The 27,440-nt window shown below is 40.2% G+C and overlaps 2 protein-coding genes across 2 annotated transcripts in view; one reads left to right on the top strand and one right to left on the bottom strand.

Annotated features, from left to right (window-relative positions):
* The window catches only part of LOC128457426 (sorting nexin-19), an 88,343-nt gene that overhangs the window by 49,796 nt on the left and 11,107 nt on the right, over nucleotides 1-27,440 (top strand). The window lies entirely within an intron of this gene.
* LOC128456838 (carotenoid-cleaving dioxygenase, mitochondrial) lies at nucleotides 15,634-26,434 on the bottom strand. The gene is made up of 12 exons (XM_053441213.1): nucleotides 26,315-26,434; nucleotides 24,135-24,339; nucleotides 23,828-24,039; nucleotides 23,039-23,154; nucleotides 21,296-21,398; nucleotides 20,639-20,767; nucleotides 20,380-20,540; nucleotides 20,125-20,292; nucleotides 19,525-19,662; nucleotides 18,181-18,363; nucleotides 17,604-17,714; nucleotides 15,634-16,887 (listed from the first exon to the last, which is right to left on the bottom strand). Exons 1-12 carry the CDS (start codon nucleotides 26,331-26,333, stop codon nucleotides 16,771-16,773), a joined length of 1,662 nt encoding a protein of 553 aa, XP_053297188.1. The 5' UTR covers nucleotides 26,334-26,434; the 3' UTR covers nucleotides 15,634-16,770.

The raw sequence follows: 27,440 nt of genomic DNA, 5'->3' as shown, positions 1-27,440 counted from the left end.
TCAAGCTATCAACGACTCAGTGTCGATGGAATCACATTCGGTTCTTATTTTAGAAAGGCCCCTTTTCTTCAGGTTAAACCTTTATTCTGTGCTGCCATTAACAAGTGTTTTTCATTCTTTGCAGATGATATACACTTATATTTCACTGATCGCTGAAATAACTTTTGAGGCAGTACTTAAAACGATGAAGCAAATTATGGTAATATTGTTGTTAAACGATAGAAGAGTTAAAAAATAACAGGAGGGCCTTATTGTATCAAGTGGTCAAATAGAGCATTACAATGAATGTTCACTTTAAGAACTAAATACATTTTTAAAACAAACGAAAAAAACACTATAACCCTCACAACTGAATTTTGATTTCATTATGATGCATTTTGAATTGTGGTCCTGATGAGCTGAGGTGACGGGAACATGAACAAACACCATTATTCTCACATCATCAGTTCTAGGGATGGAATTGTTGGTCACTTAGTCAGTTCACCACTTTGGTCCAGACTGAAAAATCTCAACAATTATTGGATTGATTACTATTCACTATTCATGGTCCCCAGAGGATGAATCACAATGAGTTCGATGATTCACTTTATTTTTCATCTTGTGTCTCCAAAATCTATGACATTAACCTGTCGAAAACTTGGCTTCAGATGTTGGCAGACGATGTATGTTACAGATGATCGCCGGAACTTTCCTCTAGCGCCAACATGCGGTTAACATTTGTGTTTTTACGGTTTTTATCTACACAACAACTGAATGAATTGCTATGAAATTTAATGCAAGCATTGACATCAATCCATAAACATTAACTTTGCCTGTAACACACTCCATAAGTCAATATTTAAATTGTGTTGTTTACAACTAAGATGGGAAACATCTCTTTTAAACATTTGCGTTGCCAGTGTAAGCCTGTTAGCATTTAGCTCAAAATACCACTAACTCTGCTTCTATACAGTGTCACAGTTGCTAGCATGACTGATGGGACTATTTCTTCTGCCAACAGTTTCATGCATATTTCTAAAGATGAATTTTACTTTTAATTCTCTATTGTTTTTAATGTATATTGTCGCATTTATGTGAAAGTTGTTGTAGTTCCTTTGTATGATTTTCCACCATGTAGGTATTTATTAAGTGTAAACTACTGACCAAATACTACTGTAACTGAAACTGTAACTGATAACTGTCAGGATATTTTAGTCGTTTTATTGCATATTCGTTTGAGTAAATTAAATCAATTAAGTAAGTACATCATCACATGAACAGGGTTAGGGTTAGTTATTAAGTTATTAAATTTCAAATTGATTTGTTTTTTCTTCTCGTGCCTTTTCTGTAACTGTACTGTCTCACTGTATATTCAGGAATAAGAGAACCAGCATGTTGTAAATCATCTTCACGGCAGCAGAGGGGACATAGATGGATTGCATGACATGGTGCAGTTTGCACATGGAATGTAGAAAGATTTCAGGCGCTCGGTGATGAAAGCCAGATGTTTGAGTTATGCATAGGAAGTCAATTGTCTGCAGTTGCTACCGGGTATGACAGTGATGCAGCCTGGCACAAGCCCTGGTATCTGCTGTATAATCAGATTTAAGAAGACCCTCTCACATACTGGGGCTTGTGTATGACCAGTGCATGTGCTTGGTTTGCAAAGAAAAGATCAAATAAACAGAAATACATGAGGACAAATAGAAACTGTATATGAGAGGTTAACGTTTGAATAGCAAATAATCCTGTTTGTTTTACTGTAGAGCAAAACAAGAGTGTTGATCACTGTGATTGGTCAAAAATGGAAATAAAAGCAAATAAAGTCACAATTCTTCCTCATGACTCAGATTAACATGTCTTAGCTTTTGCTTTTGTATCCAGTTATGATTTATCTTTGTGGGATTGAGTCAACAGTCAGTTGGTTCTTCTAAAAGAACTGATTCCAAACGTTAAAGTCTAAATAGACAGTTGGAAATAGTTGTTTGCTTTGCTGGGAAAAAACTAAAATGCTTTGTATGGATAAAGTTTTCATCCATAAAACATTGACAGGAAATCAATCCACTGCTGAATTCTTTAAAAAAGAGTTGAGGGCTTCAGCTGGACGTGGGGGTCACAGAATGGGAGGAGGAATGCAAATCTATACAGCAGGCAGCGTTTATGCACACAGTAGAAACTCATCTCCTACTTCTTCTACTTTCCTTTTCCCTTGTTCCCTCTCCCTGCTTTTCCCTCCTCGTCTTACACACACACACACACACTCACACTCACACTACCAGCCTGTCTCTGCATCTCTCTCTCTCACACACAGACACACACACACACACACACACACACACACACAATCTTTTGTTTGGAGTCAGACAGCATTGAAGGCAGATCCTGTGGCCCTTCTGAGGAGAATGTTAATATGCCCGCTCTGTTCTCTCTGGGGACGCAGAGAATGGACTCTGGCTGCTAATGCACTGTCACACTAACCCGCTCACTTTTTTTTTTCTCACACAGTTAGCAACTGCAGCATTACTGCCAACACTGTGAACCCTGCTCACAGCTCACTGGATCATTAAGAGTTGCTCCAAAGAAACTCCAGGTATTATGGACATGTTACTGTGCAGGGCAGTTTCATGGATTATACATTTTGTGTTTTCACCAAACATATCTACAAAAATCATTAGTGTTCTGTGCTATCCAAAAATGGAAAATGACCTCGCTTGAGTTCATGGCTTTTATAATATAGAAGAAAATTAAAAAAGTAAAAAAACTTTGATGTCACAGCGATGCTCTTTGTTTCCGATTCAACAAAAGATGAGTCATTCAGGGTCAAACCTTTGCACATCAACAGTGAGACGAATAAATCGCACGAAATAGCAAATAATTCAAACCATTTTCTGAACGACTCTTTAAACAAATATATAAATAAAAGTGTTCAAATAATTAATCGCACTTCTGGCAAAGAAAGATTGAATCAAGATCAAGAGATGATCATCTTGTCCTTTTACTTAATAAAAGTATCAAATGACAAAATACCTGCAGGTACAATATTTATAGAGAGACTAGAACTTAGTGAGTTTCACTGCTTGGTTGAGGAGCTTAAACTTAACCACAGCTACTTCAGGATGCATTTCTATGGATTACATTTGACTAAAGTAGCCATTTTTGTAAACTATCCTAGTTGTGTGTATTTGGTTCATTTCTTCGACGGGAATTCAGTCGCTTGTTGCTTAAATCTACTTCATGTAGTCTACAGCATATCCTTGTAAGACCAACAACTGTGAGCAATGGCTACAAAATAAATCAACAAAAAAGTTTATATCAGAGTGAGGAAGTTGTTCTTCTACTGCTTGAAGCTTAGGGATTGGTTAGATGTGTTCATGTCGGAAGCAAAACCTTGGAAAAAACGACCCAAAACTGTAATTACACTCAGTAACACTTACACCAAATTTCCTCGCTGATGTAAAAGCTCGCAATAAGTGGATACAGGTTTAAAAATTCACCAAAGAAATCTACCTAATGTGTAAATGCCTTTAATCCCATTATAATAAGACATGCCGTAATAGACTAATGGTCTCAATGGAAATTGAAAAACAAACTTTCCCTCTGGTCCACACTCAAACAGCATTTTTCAGTAATCAGTAAAATGATATTTTTCCAAAGTGCAGATTTGAATTTTATTTATGTATCCGTGTGTACGTGTAAAACAGAGCATGTTCGAATACCCACTGTTGTTTTGTGTACTGAGCAAGCACCAGGAACAACAACAACAATGATGGCGGCTCTATAAAGCATTAAGCATGGTCACAATCTTCTTCTCTGGTATTAGATGCATCATAGCTGAAGATATGGACAGAGATATTTTGTAAAACGAATGTCGTGACAACGGAAATCTTTTCTTTTTTTTTAAACAGAGGGGAAAATATACACAGTATTGTTGAAAAGGCTTTGAAGATGTACAGCTTCTTTGATGCTCTGAGGACACCTACTATTTTTTCATCGTTATTACAGTATTTCCACATTGTTCTCATTTAACAAATTTTTTCTAGGCAAACTCAAGCTTGTAATCTTACCTCACAAACAAACAAAAAGTGAATTGCCAATGCACATTTACTGTATATTGTACTGTACACGTATAGACATCTAAGTGAACAGTTATTTACATCAACAGATGTTATTTCAGAGATAACATCTGGGCATAGCAGTAGAAAACTGTTTTACGAAACCTTTGCGGGTCGAGGTCTACTGACTCGCCTGTTCTGGAGCTTTCGTACTGTCCAGTGTCAACCTGCTTCAACATGCGCCAATGCCTTACAAAAGCATCTGCTCATCTCTTACAGTACATCGACCTTTCCTGCCGATTGTGTGCGTGCTGCTTCTCATGTTTGTTACACTTAGTGTGATACATAACGAGGAGTTTAAAAACACAGGAATGTGGAGTTAAGGGGATTTTATTGATGGATATTTTCCCATGGTTTCACCCATATTTGAGTGTTTGCGTGTTCCTGCTAAATAAAGCACCATTTCCTATTTTGAAACAATACAGGCCTTTTTGTGAATTAGTGGTGTAAAATCTAACACCTGAGGAGAAATTGTGTGGTTTTACTTGGTAGCTATGGCCAAAAAGTCAAGAGGAAATGAGGCTAGCAATCGACTGGCCTGATCAAACAGAAGAAAACCAACAGGATTTTCAACTTGCTCACTCTTGCCCTGTCCGATAATCATTATTATTGTTGAGCACACACCAAATAAAGGCAGCAGCGACATGAAAAACTGCACATGCTATTAACACTGTAGTTTTAAGCTGCTGCGGCGGCTTGTTTGTAAAATACCAATTAACAGCTCTGACCTTTTCGATATTACCCAGCTGCCCAAATATATACGAATTAGCTTCGTGTAATTGTCGTGAATGATCCATTTGATTGTCACTTGACTCGCGTTTAAATCCCTCGCTTCAGTAAACTGTGTAGTCAGTGAACTTTTCCTGCGCCACACATCCGTACAGCAGAGTTTCTTCTTTCACTCATTCATTTCTTTCCCTCTGTTTCCCCAGCTGTGAGCAGGGGAAACGCGCTGCACCGCACTGAAGTCCTTTCATAATGAATGGCAAGGTACAATAATGGCCTTCAGGTTGCCATAGAAATGAGACAAGGGCCCTGTATGTGATTTCTTTTCCTTTTTTTCCCCCTTTTTCTAGCCGAGCGTAAATGACAGTCGACTCGGAGGCAAACACTTTTTTCCCTCCACCATCGCCGGCAGCTCTGCCCTTCACTTCCATCTTCTCCTCCGCTCACGTCTTTCATTAAAGCAGCAATTCTGTTGCTACATTAATAAAAGAATTACAACTAGTCAAAGTTATTTATCTGCCATAAACTGATTTAAAACAGAATCAGTCTATTCTCTTTCTATCACCACGAATAATCCCGAGAGTTTTTCAACGTGGAGCACTGGGGTCGATCGCGCTGCACGATTAGATCACAAACACCCGAGCAGCTTTTCAGAATTAGTGTTGATGCAGAGGAACGAATTAGGTCTTGAGGCAGCAGATGGAGCTTTTTCACCACACGAGGCGTCCGCCCAACGCATGTCTCCTCCCGGCTCCGAGCATCTCCGTGCAGCTGCTGGTGTGGCTGTTGAAACTGAGCTCTTGTGATCTCAGTTCCCTCCCAACAGCTGCTCCCGAGCTAAACAAAGTATTGATCCAGTCCATCATTTTCACACTGGTGTGTCTGGAGGGTTGGTGATGTGTTCATGTCATGTTTGTGCTGTCAAGAAATGGCCTGGTGGAAAAGTTTGACTCGTAGCTGCTGGTGTGAGTTTGTGTGTAGCTCAATTACACAGCGGCTATAGGTTTCATAAACTGTAGATTTTAACACATTTATCAAATATCTGCAAAACATTTCAACAACATAGAAAAGCACATCACTCCACCAAGGCCACCGCCCTATCGCCATGTTTAGGAGAGTAGGGATGGGCCCGTTTATTTGAATCCTAAGCTTTAATGGGTTCTTCCTGGGGTCATGTCCCACCCCTCCACAAGACTTTATGAGAATTTGTTCAGAAGATTTTCTGAAGAAAAATAACAATCAAACACTAAAGAACATTTTTGTCCGATTTAGAAATCCACATAGTTTGATGCCAAAACCGTGTTAATACCCATGTGGTGAAGCTTTAATAATCGATGGTTAGCTTACAAACAATTGAGCCAAAATGAATCACCAACAAGTTCGATAATTGGTTTAGCAAGAACAAACAAGCAAGCAGAGTGCTTCCTTCAGCTAATGTAGGAAGGTGCTGAGAATTTGTCTTTATTTGTTCCTCCGTCCAAGTTGAGATGTCCTGGAAACCACAGATGAATTTGTTTAGAAAAAGTCTGTTTCATTGGCGCCTGGTGTCTTTTGTTTCGACCATTTCCTGTTGAACTCTGTGGGACTCTGAAGGAAAGTGTCCCCAGAGACACACAGAGACTTTAAATCCCCTGTCCTCTATATAATCCTGCTAATGAGTTTATGATTAACATCAATACATTTTTTACTCATTTATACTTATCGTATAATTCTTTGTCTAAATTTCGTGATTTAGTTTAATGCGATATAATGAATGCTGTGATTGGCTGACGGCTCGGATCTCGTGGAACTCACCGCCCCTGCTTCCCGGCCGCGGATGTTGGCCAACAGCAGTAACCAGTGAAATGAGTTGCAACTTATTTTCCCAATGGAAAAAAATAAAATCCAGCTGTAAATCTTATTTCCTCAACAGTATATCTCATCAGTCTGAAATAATTCATACATCTGTATTTGACAGCCTTTAAAGAGAGACAGGAAATGTGGGGGAGAGATGTTTGAAATGTAATAAATGTGGGGACCTTTACACAATGTCATGCTGGGAACTGAACAGTGGATGTTGCACTTGTGGGACTTCATCTCGATAAACTGGTCAGATTCTGCATGTGAATATAGAGAATCTGTAGGCGGGGGATGAGATTCTTCTGGTTATGTTTCTAGTTGGACCAATCACGTTTGAGCAGGCTTTGGTTGTCAACACTTGCATCAGCTATATCGTATTCTTTTATGCTAATTTGCAGATAGCTGTTAATAGAGATTAGCCAAAATGTTGTCTGGTGATGTCGTCTCTCAACTCCAGCTTCCGTCTTGCATCTGATGTTGCTAGTTGGACTGTAAACGCTGAGCTGTGAATGGAGATTCCTCGAGACGCTTCAGCTGCCGATGTTTTCGGAGATTTTGTGTGACATGATGACTAGAAGACTTTTTAAAGGAGTTTTGAAAATATCTATTTTTATCTTCATGTAAGTCAAAGTGACATAATGTGAGCAAACATGCGGAAAACCGTATACAATCTGACGGAGTAGGTTTATGAGGCTCCAGCTGTTAACAACCAGATAACAACCACACTTTGGCAACACATTGGATTTTCTGTTTGAAAATGCACATTTGCTGTAAAGCTGAGGTTTGCCACAACACTTTGTCTCTGGGTGTGTACTGATTGTTATACTGTTGTTGTAGCTGCTGTACTACATAAATATTTTACTGTAGCCTGACCAAGCACATATGTTCATTGTATTCACACTCAAGGCTGAAATGTTTGCCATGTCAAGGACCTAGTTTGTCACCTATTTTGTAAGCCATGTTGCCTGCTATGTATTTGCACGAAAAACTGGAGAATTTAAGTAAATCTAGTACAACTTCATAGTGAATAATAAAAATTAAAAAATTCTGATTAACATCCCTTGCTGCGTGTTTTTATTCACCGAACATGTTAATTTCAGTTTGACCCAAACAACGAGACAGAATGTTTTAACACACGAGCAACTGAAGCCTTGAAAAGCAAAGTCAAAAACCTTGATTGCTTTAATACTGATGAAACTTGGTGAGGGATCTGATCAGTTTGTCACACTGTATGAACATGTAAGTTATTAAATCTAATGTCAACATGAGATGAGGTTATAGCCATAAATAAGTTGTGTGTGTGTTAGTGTGTGTGTGTGTGTGTGTGTGTGTGTGTGTGTGTGTGTGTGTGTGTGTGTGTGTGTGTGTGTGTGTGTGTGTGTGTGTGTGTGTGTGTGTTGTGTGTTGATTAAGAACAAAAGCTGCTTAAATTTCAAATGAGCTTATCCTGTTGTGACTGCTCTCATTGAAGCTGTGTGTTTTCGGGATTAGATCACACTTCAGGTGTTTACTTCATTTTTATCTGACCGACGATCACTGTCAAACAATTTTTTTTTTTACAGTATATATTTTACTTTTCTCAATGACTTTTTGTTAGTGTCCTTAAATGGCACCAGTGTCATTTTTTTACTATATTATTTATAGTGTAATAAATCCTGTAAGTCCCTTTATCAGCATTCTTGACCCAGAGAGAAACTGGTTAGTTTGTCGCTGTACTTTATCCACTTAGCCCGATGCCAGAATCAGAAAAAAATAAAAGATATCCAAACTAATCCTCCTTTAATCCTGTTCTTGCTAGTTCATGTTCATCTGTGGTCTCTTGACCTGAAATGTAAAATCCGGCTGTTGAAATAATCTCAATAAAGGACTCCAAGTACACTTGGAAGATTATTTAAGATTTTCCATTTATTATCACATTCGTTTGAAATAAGAAAACATTAGAAAACTACTCCAAATACATATTTTACTGAATAGGAGACATGAAAACCTTGACCATCGTCATCTTCTGTATAAAAGGGTAATGAATTATTATTTAAAAGCCTTAAAACTTGAAAGATATTGAAGGACAGATTGATTTATTTACAGTACATTAAAAGCAACTGTCGAACTATTGAGGTGAATTAATGGAGTCAATGGCTTGAATCTGTTTGTTCGCAGTTTAGCTGAATTAACTCATTAAAATCACATCAATCGTTCAACATGCCGCTTTTATTTCAGCAGCGGAAACAGACAGTTTATTTCCCCCCTGGAAAAAAACATCTGTCCTTTGACCTCTCGCCGGCAAGCGAACTTGAAGACGGCCACGCCGAGGGGCGTCCGTCTTCTGTCACAGACTGGTTTTTCGCAGGTCTCTGCGGCCAGTGTAACCAAAGACCCTTTTGGCCAAAGTCCACGTGGCACAAAAAGGCCGCGGCATTCCTGATGTCTGTGGCTAATCTGTGGTGTCAGCTTGTGTTAACGCCGCACCGCCAAATTTGAGGGCACCCGGTGCCGGGGAATATTAAAAAAACTCCCATCAGCAGCATTCCTCCCGAGAAGGGGGCGGGTCTGACGAGAGCAAGGGTCACCTAAGGTTGAACGGTGGTTGAGTGTTAGAGCCGCTCGTACTGTAACGGTCTGATCCGCTGGACAGGAGGTGGGGTCGGTGCGGGACGGAGGGAACACACTTCAAAGAGAGAGCGCTCTCTCCTTGTCTATCCTCATTGAAAGTGGGCTAAATGAGCTTTGTGGGGGCTTTTGTTCCCGCTGCTAGACAATTCTGAGACTGGACGGAAGATGCCGAAAAGGACAGGAGGTCATGTGGGTAGTTAATTACCTGCTGCTCAACCTGCCAGACGCTTTCTGCATGCCACCCCAATTGACCTCTAATGACCATGAGATATTGTTCTGCTAAATTTGAGAAGTCCAGCAAGTGTAAGGTCAGACTGTTCCTACAAGTGCCACATGTCAAATTTCACACAGACCTGAGACGGACTCTGTACTCGAGTGCAGGCATTTCTCTTCAGATATCCAACCCTGCAGCTTCTGACTCTACTCAGAACAGACAGTCACCTTGCTCGGCAGCTCACAAATTGATTTGTGACTGATGAAGAACTTTTTCCTTTTGGGTGCCACTCAGCAATCTGTGACCTGCCCGTACCTGAGCTAACTAATAGCAACATGATAGGCTCAAAATTCGACATACTTCTGGTCGTCTGAGGCTGCTGTGCAGACATGTAACATGTGGTCTGCTCTCCCGACTCCCAGAGGGGCAAGGACAGGAATGCATGCAGGGTCAGGGGTTGGACAGTCCTGTGCACGTGCACCACTGTAGCCTGGCAACAGGTGCTGTGCAGGGGCCACAGCCAAGTCCTTCAATCGCTCTGCAAACCGTCAAAGTTTTATCTTTCTCATCCAACAGGACATTGGCACACTACCTCATTAAATCAGTAGTTTTACCTGTCTGTTTCAGAAAGATACTGCGTGTTCCCTCTAGGTTTTTATTATAGTGTTGGTTGAAAATGTTCGATGGTGGACAATCCAAGCTGCGAGTGGAACATCTGCAGAGAGAGAGAGAGGCTCATAGCTGAGAGGTTGGTAGTGTCTCGGGGAAATGATAGCTCTGTGCCAAGGTATTCCTTCTCCCTCCTGAGAGAGGCCCCGCCATTCAGCGCGGTGAGGTCAACAAGTACAGACCATTACCCACAATGCCCCTGTACGGGAGGGGGAAAAAAGGAAAAACTTAAATAGGGCTGTTCCTTTAAGATGGTAAGACAGGAGCTGCCTGAATGCACTCGGAGACAGAGCTGCAGCCAAGATGGGGAGAAGGAGGAGGAGGAGGAGGAGGAGGGAGGGTGAGGAAACAGAAAACAGAGATGTCGGAGTGGATCGACTTGTGTTTCCCCACGTCTCTGCTGAAAAGCTGTTAGGTTGCAATTATTCATATCCTTAGAAATTATGGGTGTCAGTTTGCTGATTGCAGCGCTCGGAGAAAAAGGAGTCTTGTTGCTAGGAGAGGAGAGAATCAGCCTTCTCTTATTGGCCACTAGGATGCGTAAGGTGGCCCAATGAGAGCCCTCCCCCTAACAGCGGTGCAATAGTAGAGCTGCCCCCACATGCAGACCTGATTAATATGTCAGACATGTTTTATGGGTTAACGCGAATCGGGCTCGATGTATTGAAAAGGCTGCAGCAGGGAGTTAGTCGGGGGAGACTGTGTAAGTGTATGTAAGTCTATACAGTGTGCGTGCCGGGGGAGCAGACACACACACACACATACACACATACACACACACACACACACACACACACACACACACACACACACACACACACACACACACTTACTAACAGTACATTGAGGTCAAATGATGCTCTCGACTCTGAAAAATGCTCACACACACACACACAGAAGAACAAGCAGCTCTCTGCCTGTAGTAATGGACTAACTGAAAACAGACTAGTAAAGACTTGAAATAGGAAATAGGATTCCTCACATGTGCATGATTATCATGGGAATGCAGCACACAAAAGAAAAACGGAAGCTAAACATTTGACTCTGGTTTGATGCAGTACATTTAAGACGAGCTACAGCCGAACATGTTGTCAGGAGTCACCTCCGATTGTCGGGAAAGGCGGTTGCCGTTGAAGCCTGCCCATCTCTCTCCGTGTCGGTGTCATCTCTAAAGCAGAGGTTGAGGTTTAAAGGAAACTCAGTCATTTGACACATGAGCTTGTTTACTGTCTCGCCTGCTGTCGGATGAGAAGATTGACATCAGTTTCATCACCTTCTCGCCGTACAGATAATCAAGTCCAGCGCTTGTTTTGCCGAGCGTACTTCAAAGACTGCAGGCGGAGGGAAAAGCGCTCACATGTCAGGTGTAGCTGTATCTGTAGTCTTTACAGGCTGCTCACCAGTACAGTCAACACTCACCTTCACATATCAGTGTGTGATGGTCACTGTGTAATAGTGGGACTGGTAGGGGATCATACAAGATGGCAGCACTTAGAAATGTGATCAAAAAACGAACGCTTGAACAAACAACAACCTAAGTTCTCACCAACCAACTTCGACTGTATTTTTTTGTGCATTTTGGACTTTAGAGTTTGGTCCACGTCCCATCCACTAACATGAAGGAGGCTTGGTTTAAGACCTAAACAGCAGCCAGCCACCAGGGGGAGACGCCCAACTTCATACACATGCTGTAATCCCAGACCAACCTATCTAACTTAGACCATAGCTGCTAAACTGGGGCTTGACTCAGACAGTGTGACCACATGAACAATACAAGAGCCTGAAAGTGAAGCAGCTGAATGGAACCCAGCCATCGTCACCATTTTATTTACACTGATGTTTCTTCCTTTTGTCACTCTCCAGTATGTCTTTCATGGGAGAAGCCTTTCAGAAATGATTCATTACTAGAAGTTGTGCAAGGTAATTGCAGACATCAGACAACGTGTTTTTCAAAACTGGATTTTTCTTATTTCAATTGAGAGAAGATTTTTCTCTTAAAATTTGACACTTACCCCGACTGACAAATTATAGGGCACTGTGATGTTTTTACAAGAAAACTGCTGTTGTTTTAAAATTATGTAATGTTACAGTGTTTCCTCATCTGACTGAGAAGAACAATCTGAGGACTTACTGCAGTCGCAGGGTAAAATGGTGCAGGCTTAGGATCATTATCTCCAGTTATGTTTAGACAGAAAATCGTGGACTCCAGGTGTTTTCACTCTCTGGACTGTGTGGGCGCGTTCACACTGATTCACTCATTCCCCCCCGTTTGTTTCTTTTCACCTGTAAATGTCTTTACTTGTGAAGTTAAGGAACCTTTGTGCCACTTGATACACGTCACAGCTGTGGTCTGTCAGATTGTCTTTGTGCTGTCATTTTTAGATTTGTTTCAAACTGCATCTTTGTTTAATAATACATATAATTCAATGGATGGTAAATGATTTCTGAATCCTGGCAAAAATTACATTCACTGTAAAACATATTAAAATCTTCTTCTTTCATGTCTTTGTTTTCTGGTTTAATATAGACTCTGTGCTCGTGGTAATAGTGACCTGCTGCACTGGCTAACACCCATGTGTCTAATAGTTAAGGCTGACCTAATCAATATTTGAATTAGCATTTTAATTGCATCTATTGACTCTGTGTAATGTGACAGATGTTGCCGGTCACTAACCCTGCAGGGGCCCTCAGCTCTGCAGAGCGTTCCAGAGTCTTCCGGCTGTTTGTTTTGATTTCATGTTCAGCTCCAAACTCTCTGAACTCTGTCCACTCAGCAACAAACTGGTTCCACACCAGAGTAAACAGAGAGTGAAGGTTTCTTGACTGACATTTTTCTGGTGCACACAAAGTGTAAATAATGTTGCTTCTCGCCTGCACCATGTAAAGGGAAGCCACTTTTTTGCAAACACTTTTCCTATATCAACTTTAAAATGAAGGCAGGTAATTGTTGTGCCCCATGGTGGCCGAGTTTGTTATTTCAGGTTAACCTGAATTAAGATCTAAAGCTCAGTGACGAACTTTAATTATACTTGCAGGGCCCCGAGAAAAGTGTTTAAATCTCCAGCATGCTGTTATCCTGCAATAACTTATTTTAACAGGCTTAGACCAACAACAAAAGTATTATTCAGTTTAACAATAACATGATACAGTATATGTTTTAACAGTGTACTGCTGCCTGTGACGGGGCAGATGTTCTCCCTGTTATCTGACTTCAAACGTCTCCTGGATTTACACAGAGGGCAGCAGAGCTATTCATATCACCAACACCAAACAACCTAAAAATAAATGATGTGCTTCTTATTCCACAGCTCATCACAAACTATCATCCTGCCAGAAAAATCACAAATCCTGACCCGGGACACGTCTGACTGCTTCAATAGATGTAACAAAAGCTTCTTTACCGAGCCTGCATGCTCTCTGTAGCACAGAACAACAGAATCCAACCAACGGTCGGGCAAGCAAAAACACAAAGGATACAAAAAAAAGGGGGTTATGTAATGTTTTCTGAAAATAAAACAGAAATCTATATATAAATCCAAAAATATCTGTCAGAACTTCTATGCTCTGTGAAGATCTGAAGTGGAACAGTGTCAAACTAGAGCTACATATCGTTGCTAATACCACATACATTCACATTTACATTCACTGGATCCAGATTTTTGTTTAGATCTGCACTAAATGTCACACAATCATTAATGAAATCGTTGAAAATGCCCTCCTTTAATTAACATCCTTCCAACAACTTTCATGGAAATATGTTGAGTAGTTTTTTGCGTGACCATGTTTACAAACCCACAAACAAACCAACAAACAAATGAATGGGTGAAAACATAACTGCGTTGATGGAGGTGATCACTTCAGCTTCCCTGTAAGCAAAACGCAGTGACGAGTACTCAAATGTACACACTGACACATTCTTCTGGAAATTTTCTTGATGATTTTTTAAGAATTGTTCTAATATAATTTACCATCTGCAGCTCTACCCCATAATATCCATCATCAATGCAAGTTGTGTACTGTAAGAGCATCCTTAAAACTTTACAACTGTCTGGGGAGAAGGACGTTTCGATTCAGAGGTTTCATTTTAAGAGTTCGGTTCCTGTTGCTTTAACCGTCTGTCAGGAACACACAGAGAGTTTTTTTTTTTTTCTTCTTTTCCCTTTTGTTCACTCCTCTATGGAAGTGTGCATCTGTTCTGCGGCCACACACGCAGCCCAATAAGTGAAATGGCAAGCTGCAGTTAGTCTTCTGCTTTAATCCACTGTCTCGATTTTGATCTATTCCAAGTCTTTTTATGTTTTGTTTTCTCTCTGAAAACCAAGGTGTTCCTTTACTTGTTCTTTTTTCTTCTTGTCCTTTCAGTTTTTTTCCCAGTGGAGGCACTTTGTCTCAAGTGTCCTATAAAGGCGGTTGTTAGGGTCACAGACTTGGAAATCACCCGTCTGGGGTTCAATGCCAGGCCTCTGCAGTGTTTGCCGTAAGTTTTTGACGAGGCAGGGTGGGCTGGCGGTTACAGACTGTCCCATTGTCAGAGGGTCACAAGTTTGATCCCTCTCATAGCCGCTGTGCCCATGTTTAGACCGCCTTCCTCAGAAACGTTACTCCTGCCTCTCTCCTTTGTTGAGCCCGAAAGTGGATCCGTTAAGATTCACAGAATCTTTCAGCTGAAAGCAGAGAGCGGCTGTTAATGAGGGTCACAATAAAACGACTGAGTGCAACACAGTCATGTTGTATCGTTGTCTCTCTCAAAACCAAGATCATACTGTCCCCGGGTTTCACACAAACAACACAACGTGCAACACTTTTCTTGCTGTCTCTTTATTTCTTTCTCCTGGTCAGGTACTGAGTTCAGGTCCTGAATGCAGAATCGCTCCATGACTGGAGGGACTGAGAGTAAATGGTATCATGTGCTGCCTTCTAGTGGACAATGTGTGGAGTTCTTACCAAAAAACCTGCATTCACAATCATTTAGCCTGTTGTGTGCATTGCTGGTACGAGTAGACTAAAATATTTTTGGGGGAATCCCAGAATTTGATGTAAATGAATGTAAACAAATGCATTGAGTAAGAAAGTACCTGTGCACTTTTTAATGTCTGCATCACACTGCACATAGTGGTTAACGGGGTTTAAAAGTCAATAATACTCCATGTTTTGAAACTGTGACACTGTTCTTAATGAACGTCCGCTGTGTTGGTAAAATGTTGTGAAATTGGAGTTTGTGAGAAAAACTTTCATGAAAGAACAGGAAAATGTATCATCTTCATTATACACAGAATTTAAGTAAAGAAAATTAAAAAACCCACGAAACAAACAGACAAGAATTATGTGAAACTGCAAAATGACTGAAAAATGAACTACTGAAGGACATAGAAAACAATAATAATACAAAATACATGGAAGATTTTTAAATCCTATGATGAAAAGAAAAAGTGGGAAGGACAGATGCTTTAAGAATTTCCTGGTAAAAAGAAACAACAACATAGCCTTGGTTACAGAAACATTTAATGATTTGTTTGTTAGTGAAGTCTGTGTTTGCCTGAAATTATGTGGAAGATAGTTTGAAAGATCAGGAGTAATAAACCCATGGTCTGGAATCAAATTTAAATCTTTGGTTATCAATGTAAACGAATGTACTGTTAAACCTGTGACTCATATCTGTAACCAGTCTGTAAAAAGAAAAACTGTTTATCATGATACCAAATAGTATATAAAGCTGAATACAAACTGCACACCATTTTCCCTCGTTCAGTTACTGGATACTAATGAATGTTCCATACAAAACTTGATCACTTCATTACAAATCATAATACATTTCATATGAGCAGCAACATAGATTTGGAGCTGGTAAGACAACTTTGTTTGTTAAAAAAGGAAGATAGAAAAAAATAGAAAAAGCAATAGAAAAATAAGGAATATGTATTTGTGGTCATCTCGGTTTAAAAAAAAAAACATTTGACATACTAGAGTAAGATTTACAATTTAAAAAAATACAAAGATCTGGATTTGGAGGGAGAGGACTAACCCTGAACAACACCTACGGAGTTCACCAGGGTTTATTGTTTGGACTATTGATATTTATTTTAGTATGTTTAATAAATGTTGCATTTGTTGCAATTGTTCACATGTTCAAAACAAATTGGTTAAATCAAACAAATTACAAACTTTAGTGTGAAATATAACAGGGGAAAAAGGTGTTGAGGGAAAACTCCCAATCTACAAAAGTAACACAATCAATAATATGTGGATTTTCATTTTCTATGAAAAAGTTGATTACATTCTAAAACACCTTAATTATAAAATCCTGTTGAACCAGCTGTTTTTACATGTGATCATATTTGTGAACAAAACACCTTGGCAGAGATTCTTTGTTTTAATGCACAACTGTGTAACCGCACCGGAAAAATCACAAAGGTAAATATTCGATATAAAGTAAATCAGCCTTTAAAAAAATATAGTTTGAGACTAAAAAGAGTATAAATATATGTCCATTAGACACTTGTGTGATATAATAGTCGGACCATTCTTTAAGCTCAATATAGATTGATGCCTACATTATAGTAGTAACTTGTGTATGATACTTCATTTAGTATTCTTTGTAAAAGAGGAGTAACATAGTTCGATCTATGCAGATGCATTAAAGGTTCCATGGAAGCCATAAGGGATGTTCACAGGCACATTGGCTCTTCCCAACTCCTCAAATGTCTTGGCATCCAAAACCAGGAGGAATGTCCCTTTATCCTGTAGAGAAAAGTTTGGTGGAGATCACAATCAGAAACCACACAGAGCATCTAATCCAAAGGATGTCAGTCAGAGTGTCATTACAGCAGAATGTTCCTCTGTGCACACAAACAGCTCAAACTAACAACTTCTAAACCAGATACCCTCTTTCAGAGATATTTGATGTGTTTCCAGGATATATGATGTACTTCACAGATATTCAATGTGTTTCAGATATCAAGTGTTTCTTACAGGTGATAAGGGAAATAAAAGAAGCATGGATATTTACATAAATACATAACTAATAACATCCATTGAGTACATTTTGTTGGTATACTACGGTACTTTAAATCAGCATTGTTTCCTCTGAAAGTCTTCCATCAGTTCTCTTGCTAGTCACTATACAGTTCAATTTTAGCTTTGAATTTTAACAGCGACAGCCAAGGGAAGGCAGCTTACTTACAAGCTAATTGAGTAAATCTACAAAAATCCTGTTAGGAATAATTTGCAAACATTGTAGGTTCGTTTTTACATCAGGCACAAAAAATGCTTTTGTTCCTGTTCCGGCATCAAACAAGATTTCATGAATAGAAATATTTGTAAATAATAATTTGGTAATTACGTAGGTCATTTTCTCTCTCTCAAACCATTGAAAAAATATATTTAAAATGTCCGTGTCACATGGGCTCTCTCTCATCAACTCCTGTATTTACTTGAGAATTGTTTTAAAGTCTTACTTGTGAGGGGGTGAGAACCACAGAGAGGATGACTCCATCATCCTCCTCCACGGCTTCAGGTGACGGCACAAACACGGGCTCTGAGGGGTACAGACCCTGCTGGTGCCAAACCTGTGATATGTCAAATTCAAGTGTTTCAGCATTCTACCTTTTAGGATAATTTTGTCTGCGCTATAAGTAATAAGTATTAGAACATCTGAATTTTACTGAAATAAACATAAGTCTCAGATTAAAGAATAAAATAAGTGAATAGTCAAGATAAAAAAGGGATTTGTCGAATTGTAAATCCCACATGTAATCAACATTTTTGCAGCCAAACAAATGGGTTTGTTTTGCTTTGTTTTCACCTTAGTCCAGTTAATCCCCAACCAGCTCTGTAAACTGGAAAGAGGTTTGTGCAGCACTTTGCATTTACCTCCATTCATTGTGGACAGCCTAACCAAAACCATATCTATAACCTGAACCATTGACAATTCATGCTTAACCCTAACCTAACCACAATTCACATAATACCATTAAACTTAGCCATGACATAAGAAATTATATTTTGTTTCTCTACACACACACACACACACACCTTAAACGTCTTGTCGTTCAGGTCCATCTTGAGCAGAGAGTCTCCCACCAGATGTCTGAAGCCACAGCCGTAGAAATATCGGTATGGTCGTGTGTTACATCTGCCATAGTTGATCTGAGGGAACTCCAGGCCTCCGTAGTCATCGAGGTCATCCCCATGGAGATCCTCATGCTGGCAGAAGATCTGTCGACAAAGTGTCTAATGTTATGATGTTTCCTGACGTCCGTTCACTGAACATTTGCTTCAGTTTGGGATACTCCTTTGAAATGGAAGAATTTTCTCAATGTGGCTGGGAACAAATTACAAAATGTATTTTTTGTAAATTTGAGTCTTGAGTGGGGGATCTCTTAAGCGTAGAATGATGTATTGTTATATACCTCCGCCAACCAGTGTAGTTTCTTTGTACAAATTTCTACATCCTTTTTTCACTGTAAGCTTTACCTTTGACAACTGAAACACAATAACCTGAGGCTATTTCCTAAATATGCCTGATTTTTTTCTTTAAGATTTAAAATTTACTCGAATCCAAACTTGGCAGTCAAGAGAGCAGTTTGTTCATTTGAGAAAGATAGCCACAACAGCCTAGATCAGGTGGGAGAAAAGACGACACTCTACAAGCTCTTAAAAAAATGTGTTAAGGCCTGAGCGGGGATCCTCCAAGAATTCTGTTTACACTCAGGTTACGTTACATGTCCCACAGTGGGGGATCAGAGAGGGTGGAGAGGCATTCTGAAAATATTTTACAACACGTAACTAGACTTGTGCAACTACAAGCTGCATATACAAAGCAGTGTGCTTATGAAAGCTTATTGTTTTGGATTGTAAATGCACCACTAATGCTACACATATTATTTACACAATCTCAAACTGGAGTTTGTCCGTATGTGTTGAATCCAATTTTTTTAATTATTCAATTTAGTATGTGGGGTGATCTGTTTGTATTTGTGGAAAGTAACCCAGTTAAATTACAAAAGTACTCAGATCTATAAAAGCACTTTGAGTCACATTAAGAGACTTGTATTTTACTTTATCTCGAGGGAATTACTGCACTTTTTACTTCACTACATTGTGATGAAACGGGAAATACAACCAATTGTACATGAAGAACTAAATTCATCATGACCAACTAAAAAACAGGAACACACTTACAGGATTTGCAATGCTACTTCAGTAATATAATATTCAATAATACACCAGCAACAGGGCATTTTTTTACCTTATGGTATTGTTGCTTCTATTAACTAGTAAAGGGTTCTTCCACCACTATTGGATTAATATAGATTGATTTGTTCGATGGAAATGATACAGCAGAGTTTATAATGTACGATTCATTTTCCAGCTCACCTTATCTGTGCTGACTTTGACACACGTTGCGCTACTGGAGGGCCGTGTGTTCAGGTTCTGGCCTGTTGGTGTTTCACTCGTCACATTCAGGGGCAAAACAAAACGCTGGGGGTAATTCTTGGACAAGGTGTTGTACACCTGGGAGGGACACATCACAGGAACAAAACAAACATGAAGTCAAGTGGTGTCTTTGGTGAAAAGAGACTGAAAAAATGTCTCATAAGAAGCAACAGTAAGAAGACTAAATAGAATACTCAATATAAACACTTATCTTCCTAAATGTATTTCACAATTATTTAGCAGAAAATAAAAGGATGGTTAAGCAGGTACACACCTCAAGATGAGAAAAAACTGATGGATTGAAAATCTGCTCTGATCATTTCTGGCTGTGTTAGAGGATGTGAGGATGGATTTAGTTGAGATTATTTGTTTATCTCTCAGGGACAGTGCACATAGACAACCATGACTGGATATATGCTAGACTTAACAAAAAGGGCAAGTTGTCATGTGTAGTCCCTGGTCAGGTTTTGTCTGGATTAGTTAAATTTAATAACGACCCAGAGTGTTAATTTAAGTGTTCTTGAGTAATTCAATTCTGACCTCATCGAGTGCATCTCCTGACTTGCGTAAGTTCTGGATGAGGTAGTTGTTGATGGCTTGGCCGTCGTCTGAGCAGCACATGTCAAGCATCAAGAGTCCGTCCTCCTCGAAGGCATTGATCTGATGGAAGGTGGCGAGGGCTTTGGCATGGTACTTCACTGAGCTGACCTGCGGCACAGAACACATGGTGAGACCACCAAGGACCTACAGCAAGCTTCCTCCCCTCCTCACCTCTAACCATCCCGGTTATCTCACCTTGCCTGTGTGCTTGTCAACAAGATGGAAGACAGTTTCCAGATTGGGATCCCAGTAGATGCCTTCGCTCAGAGCCTTCCCCCTCATCTTACATGTCACGATCTTCAGCAGGTCCATCTTGATTGGCTGCTCGATGAAGACCACCCAGTTCTCTGACATGGCTGGAAGCGAGAGGATCATTGTACTTTGTGGCTTAGGGCAACAGGTGAAAGATACAGACTTCACAAATGCTGAGTGATATCAAGAAGCCCTGACTTACCAAAGCTGTGATAGTAGGAGGGATGGGACTTGTCTGAAGGCATGATAGAGCAGAGCACTTTGGCGCCTTGCAGCGTGTCTTTGGCACCGGTCTTCTCAGGCGGCACTTTGATGATGTTGTAACGGGCTCCTGAAAATATTATCTTTAGGCATAAATAATAACACACGATATTACCTCCGCCAAGGAGGTTATGTTATCATCTGTGTTTGTTTGTTGCCTGTCTGTTAGAATGACTACACAAAAAACACCGGAAGGACTATTACAAAACTTGGTGGAAGTGGCGAGGGAGCACATATGTGCATGGATGTTTGGCTTTCTCGTGTAGCAAATTCTGAGTGAAAAACAAGTTATTTTGTGAGAGAGAGAACTGCGATACATTACACCTGCAGCTAAAAGTATGAAGGCTATCTATCTGCAAGGACAATAAAAACCTTATAGCTGAAAGCACTGCAAATAGCACTACACATCTCCTATGTTATTATAAGAAGTGGTTCATTATGAAACTGCCTAGCCAAATTAATGGGAAACACTGCTTTGACATAGCGAGATGGGACATTAACCCTGGGGAAGGTATGCACTTTTATTATTTGATGATCAGTGAGTGAGAAACAAATAATTAAGGTGTGACATTTTAATTTGGTGGACAATGGGACTAACCTTTGCTTCCATACGAGTTGCCCATATTGTAGGTGGTACCGTCAGGGTCATAGTGGGGGTGGGCAGTGGCTCCATTAACAGCAATAAACTTGCTCCAGTCCACCTATGAAACGAAAGCAGTGAGGATGAAAAATAACTGGGTGTGTTAATAACTGGACTCTATTATGCATATATATGTATTGATGCTGCCTGTAATTCATAAAACTTAGATTCAGTTTAATATCTTACTGCATGATGCTCATGTTGTTACTAGATCTGTGAAAAATAACGCGTTAACGCGTTATGATTAAATTACAGGATTAATTCGTTTTTTTTTTTTAACGCATTTAACGCATGCGCAGAAGGACCTTCCAATTCCGCCGCCTCTGCACTAGTTGCCGCTCTAACGCCGGGTTCACACCGGACGCGGAAGCGACGCCGAAGCGAGGCGTAAGCGCAGCGCCAATCCTCTGGCTCCCATCCACTCCCATGTTAAACCACAGCGCTGAACACACCGGAGGCTGAAGCGTAGCGTTGTGCCGCGGCTGCCTAGCGCCGTGAAGCGATCGTTTCGGCGTCGAGTCTATTTTTTCCGCTTGACGCGAGTGTATCGCGACAGGAAACACACTGAAAAATGATTTTAAACGATATAGATGACATAATTTATATACGTATTCGCCACATAGGCTTGAGTGGAGAATACGTAATTTACCCTCGACACCCGACATTTACCGGAGCTAACAGCGGAGAAGTTCTTCAACATGGATGACATTAAATTAATCATTGAAGTGGAGAAGTAACTTGAGTTGTTGATTCTCAGCATATGTTGTATAAAGACAACACCAAAAAAGACACATGTTGGGACGCTGTTGCAGTTAATGTTGGAGCAACAAGTAAGTATATGCTTGAAAAAAATGATTAAATGCCGTTTTTACTGCAGGCTGATAACAGCAGAAGTATGTGATATTATTAGTAATGCGCGGCGCTTCGGCGTCGCTTCCGCGTCCGGTGTGAACCCGGCGTAATGCAGTCAGACGGCAGCTGCCATTCAAACAAACAAACAACATGGATAATTCTGATGAACCTGAGGACCTTCTGGACGGGAAGATCGTGTTCCAAAAAAACAAAGATCGAACATTCAGTAAAACCAAGGTGATATGCACACTCTGCGAGAAGTTATCGTTTCGACGTAGCAATACCCGCCTAACCACCGCAACGCGAAGCATGTGTTGGTCGGCGAGGGGCGTTCAAGTGGAATGCGCCAAACCAGACTCACTCGCAGGACACATTGTGCAAAAGAAGCGGTCAGCTTTACTGTCAGAGAATTTGAACAAGTTAGTTTGCCTCACCAACTGGCTAAAGACCGAGTAGCTAAGAGGGCCTTTAGAGGCATTAGATTGTATCATGGTGTGGTTAATGGTTGTGTGACAAAAAATATAAAAAATGTCAACCATCCTATGGCTAAGAAGCTCAAATAATTTCTGTTTGATTTAAAAAAAAAAAAGTTTTATTCAACCACACAATGGCTAAGGAGCCCGAATATTGTTTAGGATGAAGATTATATTAATGTTCCATATGGAAAAGCAATGATAACTGCTGAAGAACTGCTGAGTTGCAGCACAAAAGAAAAGTTAAATGTCATAAATCTTGTTTTCACAAAAATATTCCGAGAAAATCGGTAATGTGATTAATCATGATTAATCCATAGAAACCTGTGATTAATTTGATTAAAAATTTTAATCATTTCACAGCCCTAGTTGTTACCTTTTCCAGCGTTTCTAGATTCTCTGGGTTCACTTTGTGCATGAAGTTGGTCTCTGTGCTGACATAGTAGTCACCTTTGTACTTCACAAAGCTCACACTCGCATTATCCGTGGGCTCTGCAACAAAGAAAAACATGTTACTGGATCGCTGGAGGGGGGGGCTTCTAAATGGTTTGACGGCATTTTTCCTTTCAAAATAATTAGTTTTCTAAAGCACACTGCTTTGTATTTGCAGCGTGTAGTTGAATAGGTATAGTTGCGTGTGAGACAAATATTTTGAGAATGCCTCTCCCCGCTCTCTGATTCCCCGCAGTGGGACATGTCATTATGGAACCTGAGAGTAAACAGAATTCTTGGAGGATCTCCGCTCAGGCCTCAACACATTTTTTTTAAAGAAAAGAGCTTGTAGAGTGTCGTCTTTTCCCCCACCTGATCTAGAAATGTATCCTGGCTGTTGTGGCTATCTTTCTCAAATGACCAAACTGCTCTCACGACTGTTCCCAAATTTGGATTCGAGTAAATTATGGATCTTAATGAAACAAAGGAAACTGATATCTATGAGGTTATGCAACATGGTGCAGCTAGTTTGAATTTAAGGGGACTACTGAGCGACATCCTATAGTTGTTATTTAATCTATACCTCGGAGCGAGACATAAATAGAACGAGGCAGCTTCTATGTACAGGGAGTCAACTAACCAACCACATCCAATTCCCACAACCCCTCCTCTTTGAAAGACATCCCCCCTGAACACTAGTTTTTTCCAGTCCCATCTTATTCCATCTACTCACCAATCATCTCAAAGCGAGACAGGAAGCGTTGAAAGAAGTTTTTACAGGGGTCGGGCATGGCGAGTGTTCCGAATTCTGACATCACGATGCGGTCCCTCTCACTGTTCTTCTTGTAGGCATCGCTGTTCAGGAACCGACTCATGTACGTCACCTGGCCTTTGTCGATCTTGAACTGGTGTAGCATTGCCATCCCGTCGAACCAGTGGTTGTAGCTGCGGTGGAGTACACAAGTCCAGGGTCAATCCCATCACACGTATTTAGTTTCAATTGTGTTGCGCAGCAGTACATCGAGGTGTTTCCAACTCACTGTGTGTTTCCAAACTCAAACTTCCCCGGCCCGTTGCGGAGGAATTTGCCATTGATCCAGGGGGGAATGTTGCCTTGTACTGTGGTAGAGATCGGCTCAGGGGTCTCCTGCGCAGACTGGACCAAAGGAGAAATTGTCTCCAGTCCCTTCAGTAGCGTGTTGATGGATTCCTTGTCCTTGCCATTCTCAACTGGCTTGTCGTTAACTGTAGGAAATAAACACATACACGGTAAATTGCGGGGAAATGGCCGTCTTTGATTATGGTGCATTCAATTCAAGAGTTAGGGTGAACTTTGGAAAACCCTACAGTTATGTTTCATAACTGATAAGATCCACTGTCAACAACAACCTATAAAGAGAGCTCACAATTCCACTGCTCTCAGTGCATTGCTTTTAGCCAAAAGATTCATCCTTTATATTTTTCTTTACATTTATTTAGGTATTAAAATTCTGTTGTAAAATGCGAATCTTCTCTGAACCGGACAAAACATTTGAAACCCAACCTAACTCTTAATTTATATGGTAATTAAATGATGCAGTTTTATTTTATAGAGGAAAATGTCATGCGGCTTGTTTCAACACTATATTTGGGCAAAAGTCAGTTTAGATCCTCAGTGGGAATAAACGCACACGGCCGTCATTCTTCTCTGGCGTCACTGCAGAGTTTTATTGACTGGGCCTCCTCGTAGGACAGATTCCAGTGTTTATGGAGACATCTGACTTGAATTATTGTCAACAGACAGCTCCACTGTAACCAAGCAACGGAAGTCCTTATTTGATTTGCCCCAGATTCAATTATATAACCAGGGAGGGTCTTTTATATAATCTTTGAGTGTAAACATAAAAAGGAACATATATACAGTAATGATGTGGATATTTTAATGAATCCTTTTATTGAAAAACTACATGTGAAGGATTCATAAGGAAACCTGAAGCCTGAATGGACATGGGTCCTTCCTTACAACTAAGCGGTGCCAACTGGGCCACGCAAGCTTTTTATTGCTTGTTTCACACTTTTCAATTTCCCATCCAGCACAATGTTGCTCAAACAGCAGTGCAAGGGTGTCCTTATAGGCTCCCAATGGTGTGTTGGTCTTAAAATGAGGCTTGGTCAGGTTAAGTGAGGCGGTGGAAAACAACTCCTCTTTTGAACCCTGGTAAAAAGTTGGTCTAACGTCAGTGGCACAGTATTCATTGCTATTTTAAAGTCACATCACGAAGACTGTAATATTTGCTGACAGGGGTGAGTGCACACAGATTGTCTTTGTTTCTACCATTACACCCGCAAACAGCCTATAGTGCACCTGACTTACATTAAGAACGGGAGATGACAGAAGGCAAATTCTATTTAATAAAGAGCAAAGTCAACGCTGGACTTTTCTGAGATTTAATTCAGCACATACTCATGGACTCACAACACATCATGCAGAGATTCTGAGTAAAGTGAAGAGGGGGACATCAGGGATCTGTGCCCGTCTGATAGGTGAGACATTATCCAACACTGAGAAATGCATTGGGAATTTTTCAGACAAGAAATCATTATTTGGAGGTGTCAACATTTCCCTTAATCCAATATTCCCCTGTTCTTGAACATGCGATGTAAACACGGCACATTCTCTTGCATTCTAAGCAAGCGGGTTGGATGTATTGATATGGACACACCCCACAAACGCATTTAGAACACATGCAGTAACACGTGCTGAGCTCTATTGTAGAAATGTGGTTGACCGTGTACCTATACCAGCGCTGTTCGGATCTATCATGTGACTGCAGCCTGCGATGAATCGACCTGCGTTAACAACAATATTATAACGTTGTTTTCTGCGTTCAGCAGATGTGTGAGCTGCGATCACACCAGGCAAAATGATGTAAAGCGCGCAGAGGCTGAAAGAACACTTTGTTCTTCCATCATCACAGTCACAAACATCAAGCCGCACTGCAAACCCACGTTTTCATAATAAAAGCCAGCAACGAGAAAAACGAGCCTCCAGCCCTCAGTGTGTTGAGCTATTCAAGTGCTCACGGGTTATATCGGAGTTAGCTTGGACGCAGTCTCACTCTCATCGGTGTGTGTGTGTGTGTTTGTGTGTGTTTGTGCGTGTGCGTGTGTGTCATCAGCAGTTGGATAATAAAACGGTGCTGATGCGCAGTTCGAGTCAGTGTCAGAATAAATCACTCACCTGAGCTCACAGGAGACATGGCCGCGATGAAATGGGAAGGATACAGCCACTGGTCAGTGCATCACTGCAGTAAAGTGAGCTGTCATCTGAGAAGCCAGCCGCCACCGTTTGTTTTTTTTGCGCTTCTACTTGTGGCTTTACGGTAAAACAGCATGGTTGGCTGAAACGGCCTAAAATAACTACAAATATAACTTATTATTATTTTTTTATTTTTTTTAAATCTCCATGGCGTATCTGCTCATGTCAAGTATCATGTATTTTTACTGCAAATTAAAGGGCAAGTAATGTAACCATATTGGATGCTGATTAAAAATATTCCTTGTGAGGTTTGGGTTACTTCGAGTGGATTCCTGTTCATGGTGTCTCTGACTATGCTGATACACAGTTTTGAGTATTTTTACTGTAGAATAACTGAGAAAATTAAAGAGCAAATCTGTGAAAGTGGCCAAAGGCATTCATAATATAACCATATTTGGAAGCTTATAAAAAAGATTCCTTGAGAGGTTATAAGTTACTTCGCATGGATTCCTGTTCATGGTGTCTCTGACTATGGTCATACAATTTTTTGTGTATTTTTACTGTAGAATAACTGAGAAAATTAAAGAGCAATCTGTGAAAGTGGCCCAATGCATTCATAAAGTAACCATATTTGGAAGCTTATTAAAAAAATTCCTTGAGAGGTTATAAGTGACATCGAGTGGATTCCTGTTCATGGTTTCTCTGACTATGTTGATTTACAGCTTTGTGTATTTTTACTGTGTAATAACTGAGAAAATTCAAGTGCAAATCTGTGAAAGCGGCCCAATATACATCTTTGGATGGAATTTTAAGATATTCCTTAATTATGAGTATTTCCAGTGGATTCCTGTTCATAGAGCCTCTGACTATGCAATGTCCACATTAAAATTTAGATGGAACCTCCTGTTTTCAAAGACTCATTCCACTTCAACATGATAGTAGAACATCTCTGAGTGTCAGCGACATTATATCAGTAAAGACTGAACTAAATTTTCAAAATTTAAACTTTTAAACTGAAAAGGGATTTTGTTTTATTTTTTAAACAATTAATTAATTGTTACTGAATATCATTTAGGTGTCTCACCTTCCTCCATGTTGTTCGATGTAC

The sequence above is a fragment of the Pleuronectes platessa genome, chromosome 15 (assembly GCF_947347685.1).
Source record: "Pleuronectes platessa chromosome 15, fPlePla1.1, whole genome shotgun sequence".
Taxonomy (NCBI): Eukaryota; Metazoa; Chordata; class Actinopteri; order Pleuronectiformes; family Pleuronectidae; genus Pleuronectes; species Pleuronectes platessa.
The sequence above is the reverse complement of the archived record's forward strand: the minus strand, read 5'-3'. Positions and strand labels throughout refer to the sequence as shown.

Coding starts and splice junctions, on each gene's coding strand:
- LOC128456838 (XM_053441213.1), bottom strand. Junction 21,399..23,038: donor ATCTAGAAACGCTGGAAAAG/GTAACAACTAGG, acceptor TTCGTTTCATAG/GTGGACTGGAGCAAGTTTAT. Junction 17,715..18,180: donor TGAACGACAAGACGTTTAAG/GTGTGTGTGTGT, acceptor GACATATCACAG/GTTTGGCACCAGCAGGGTCT.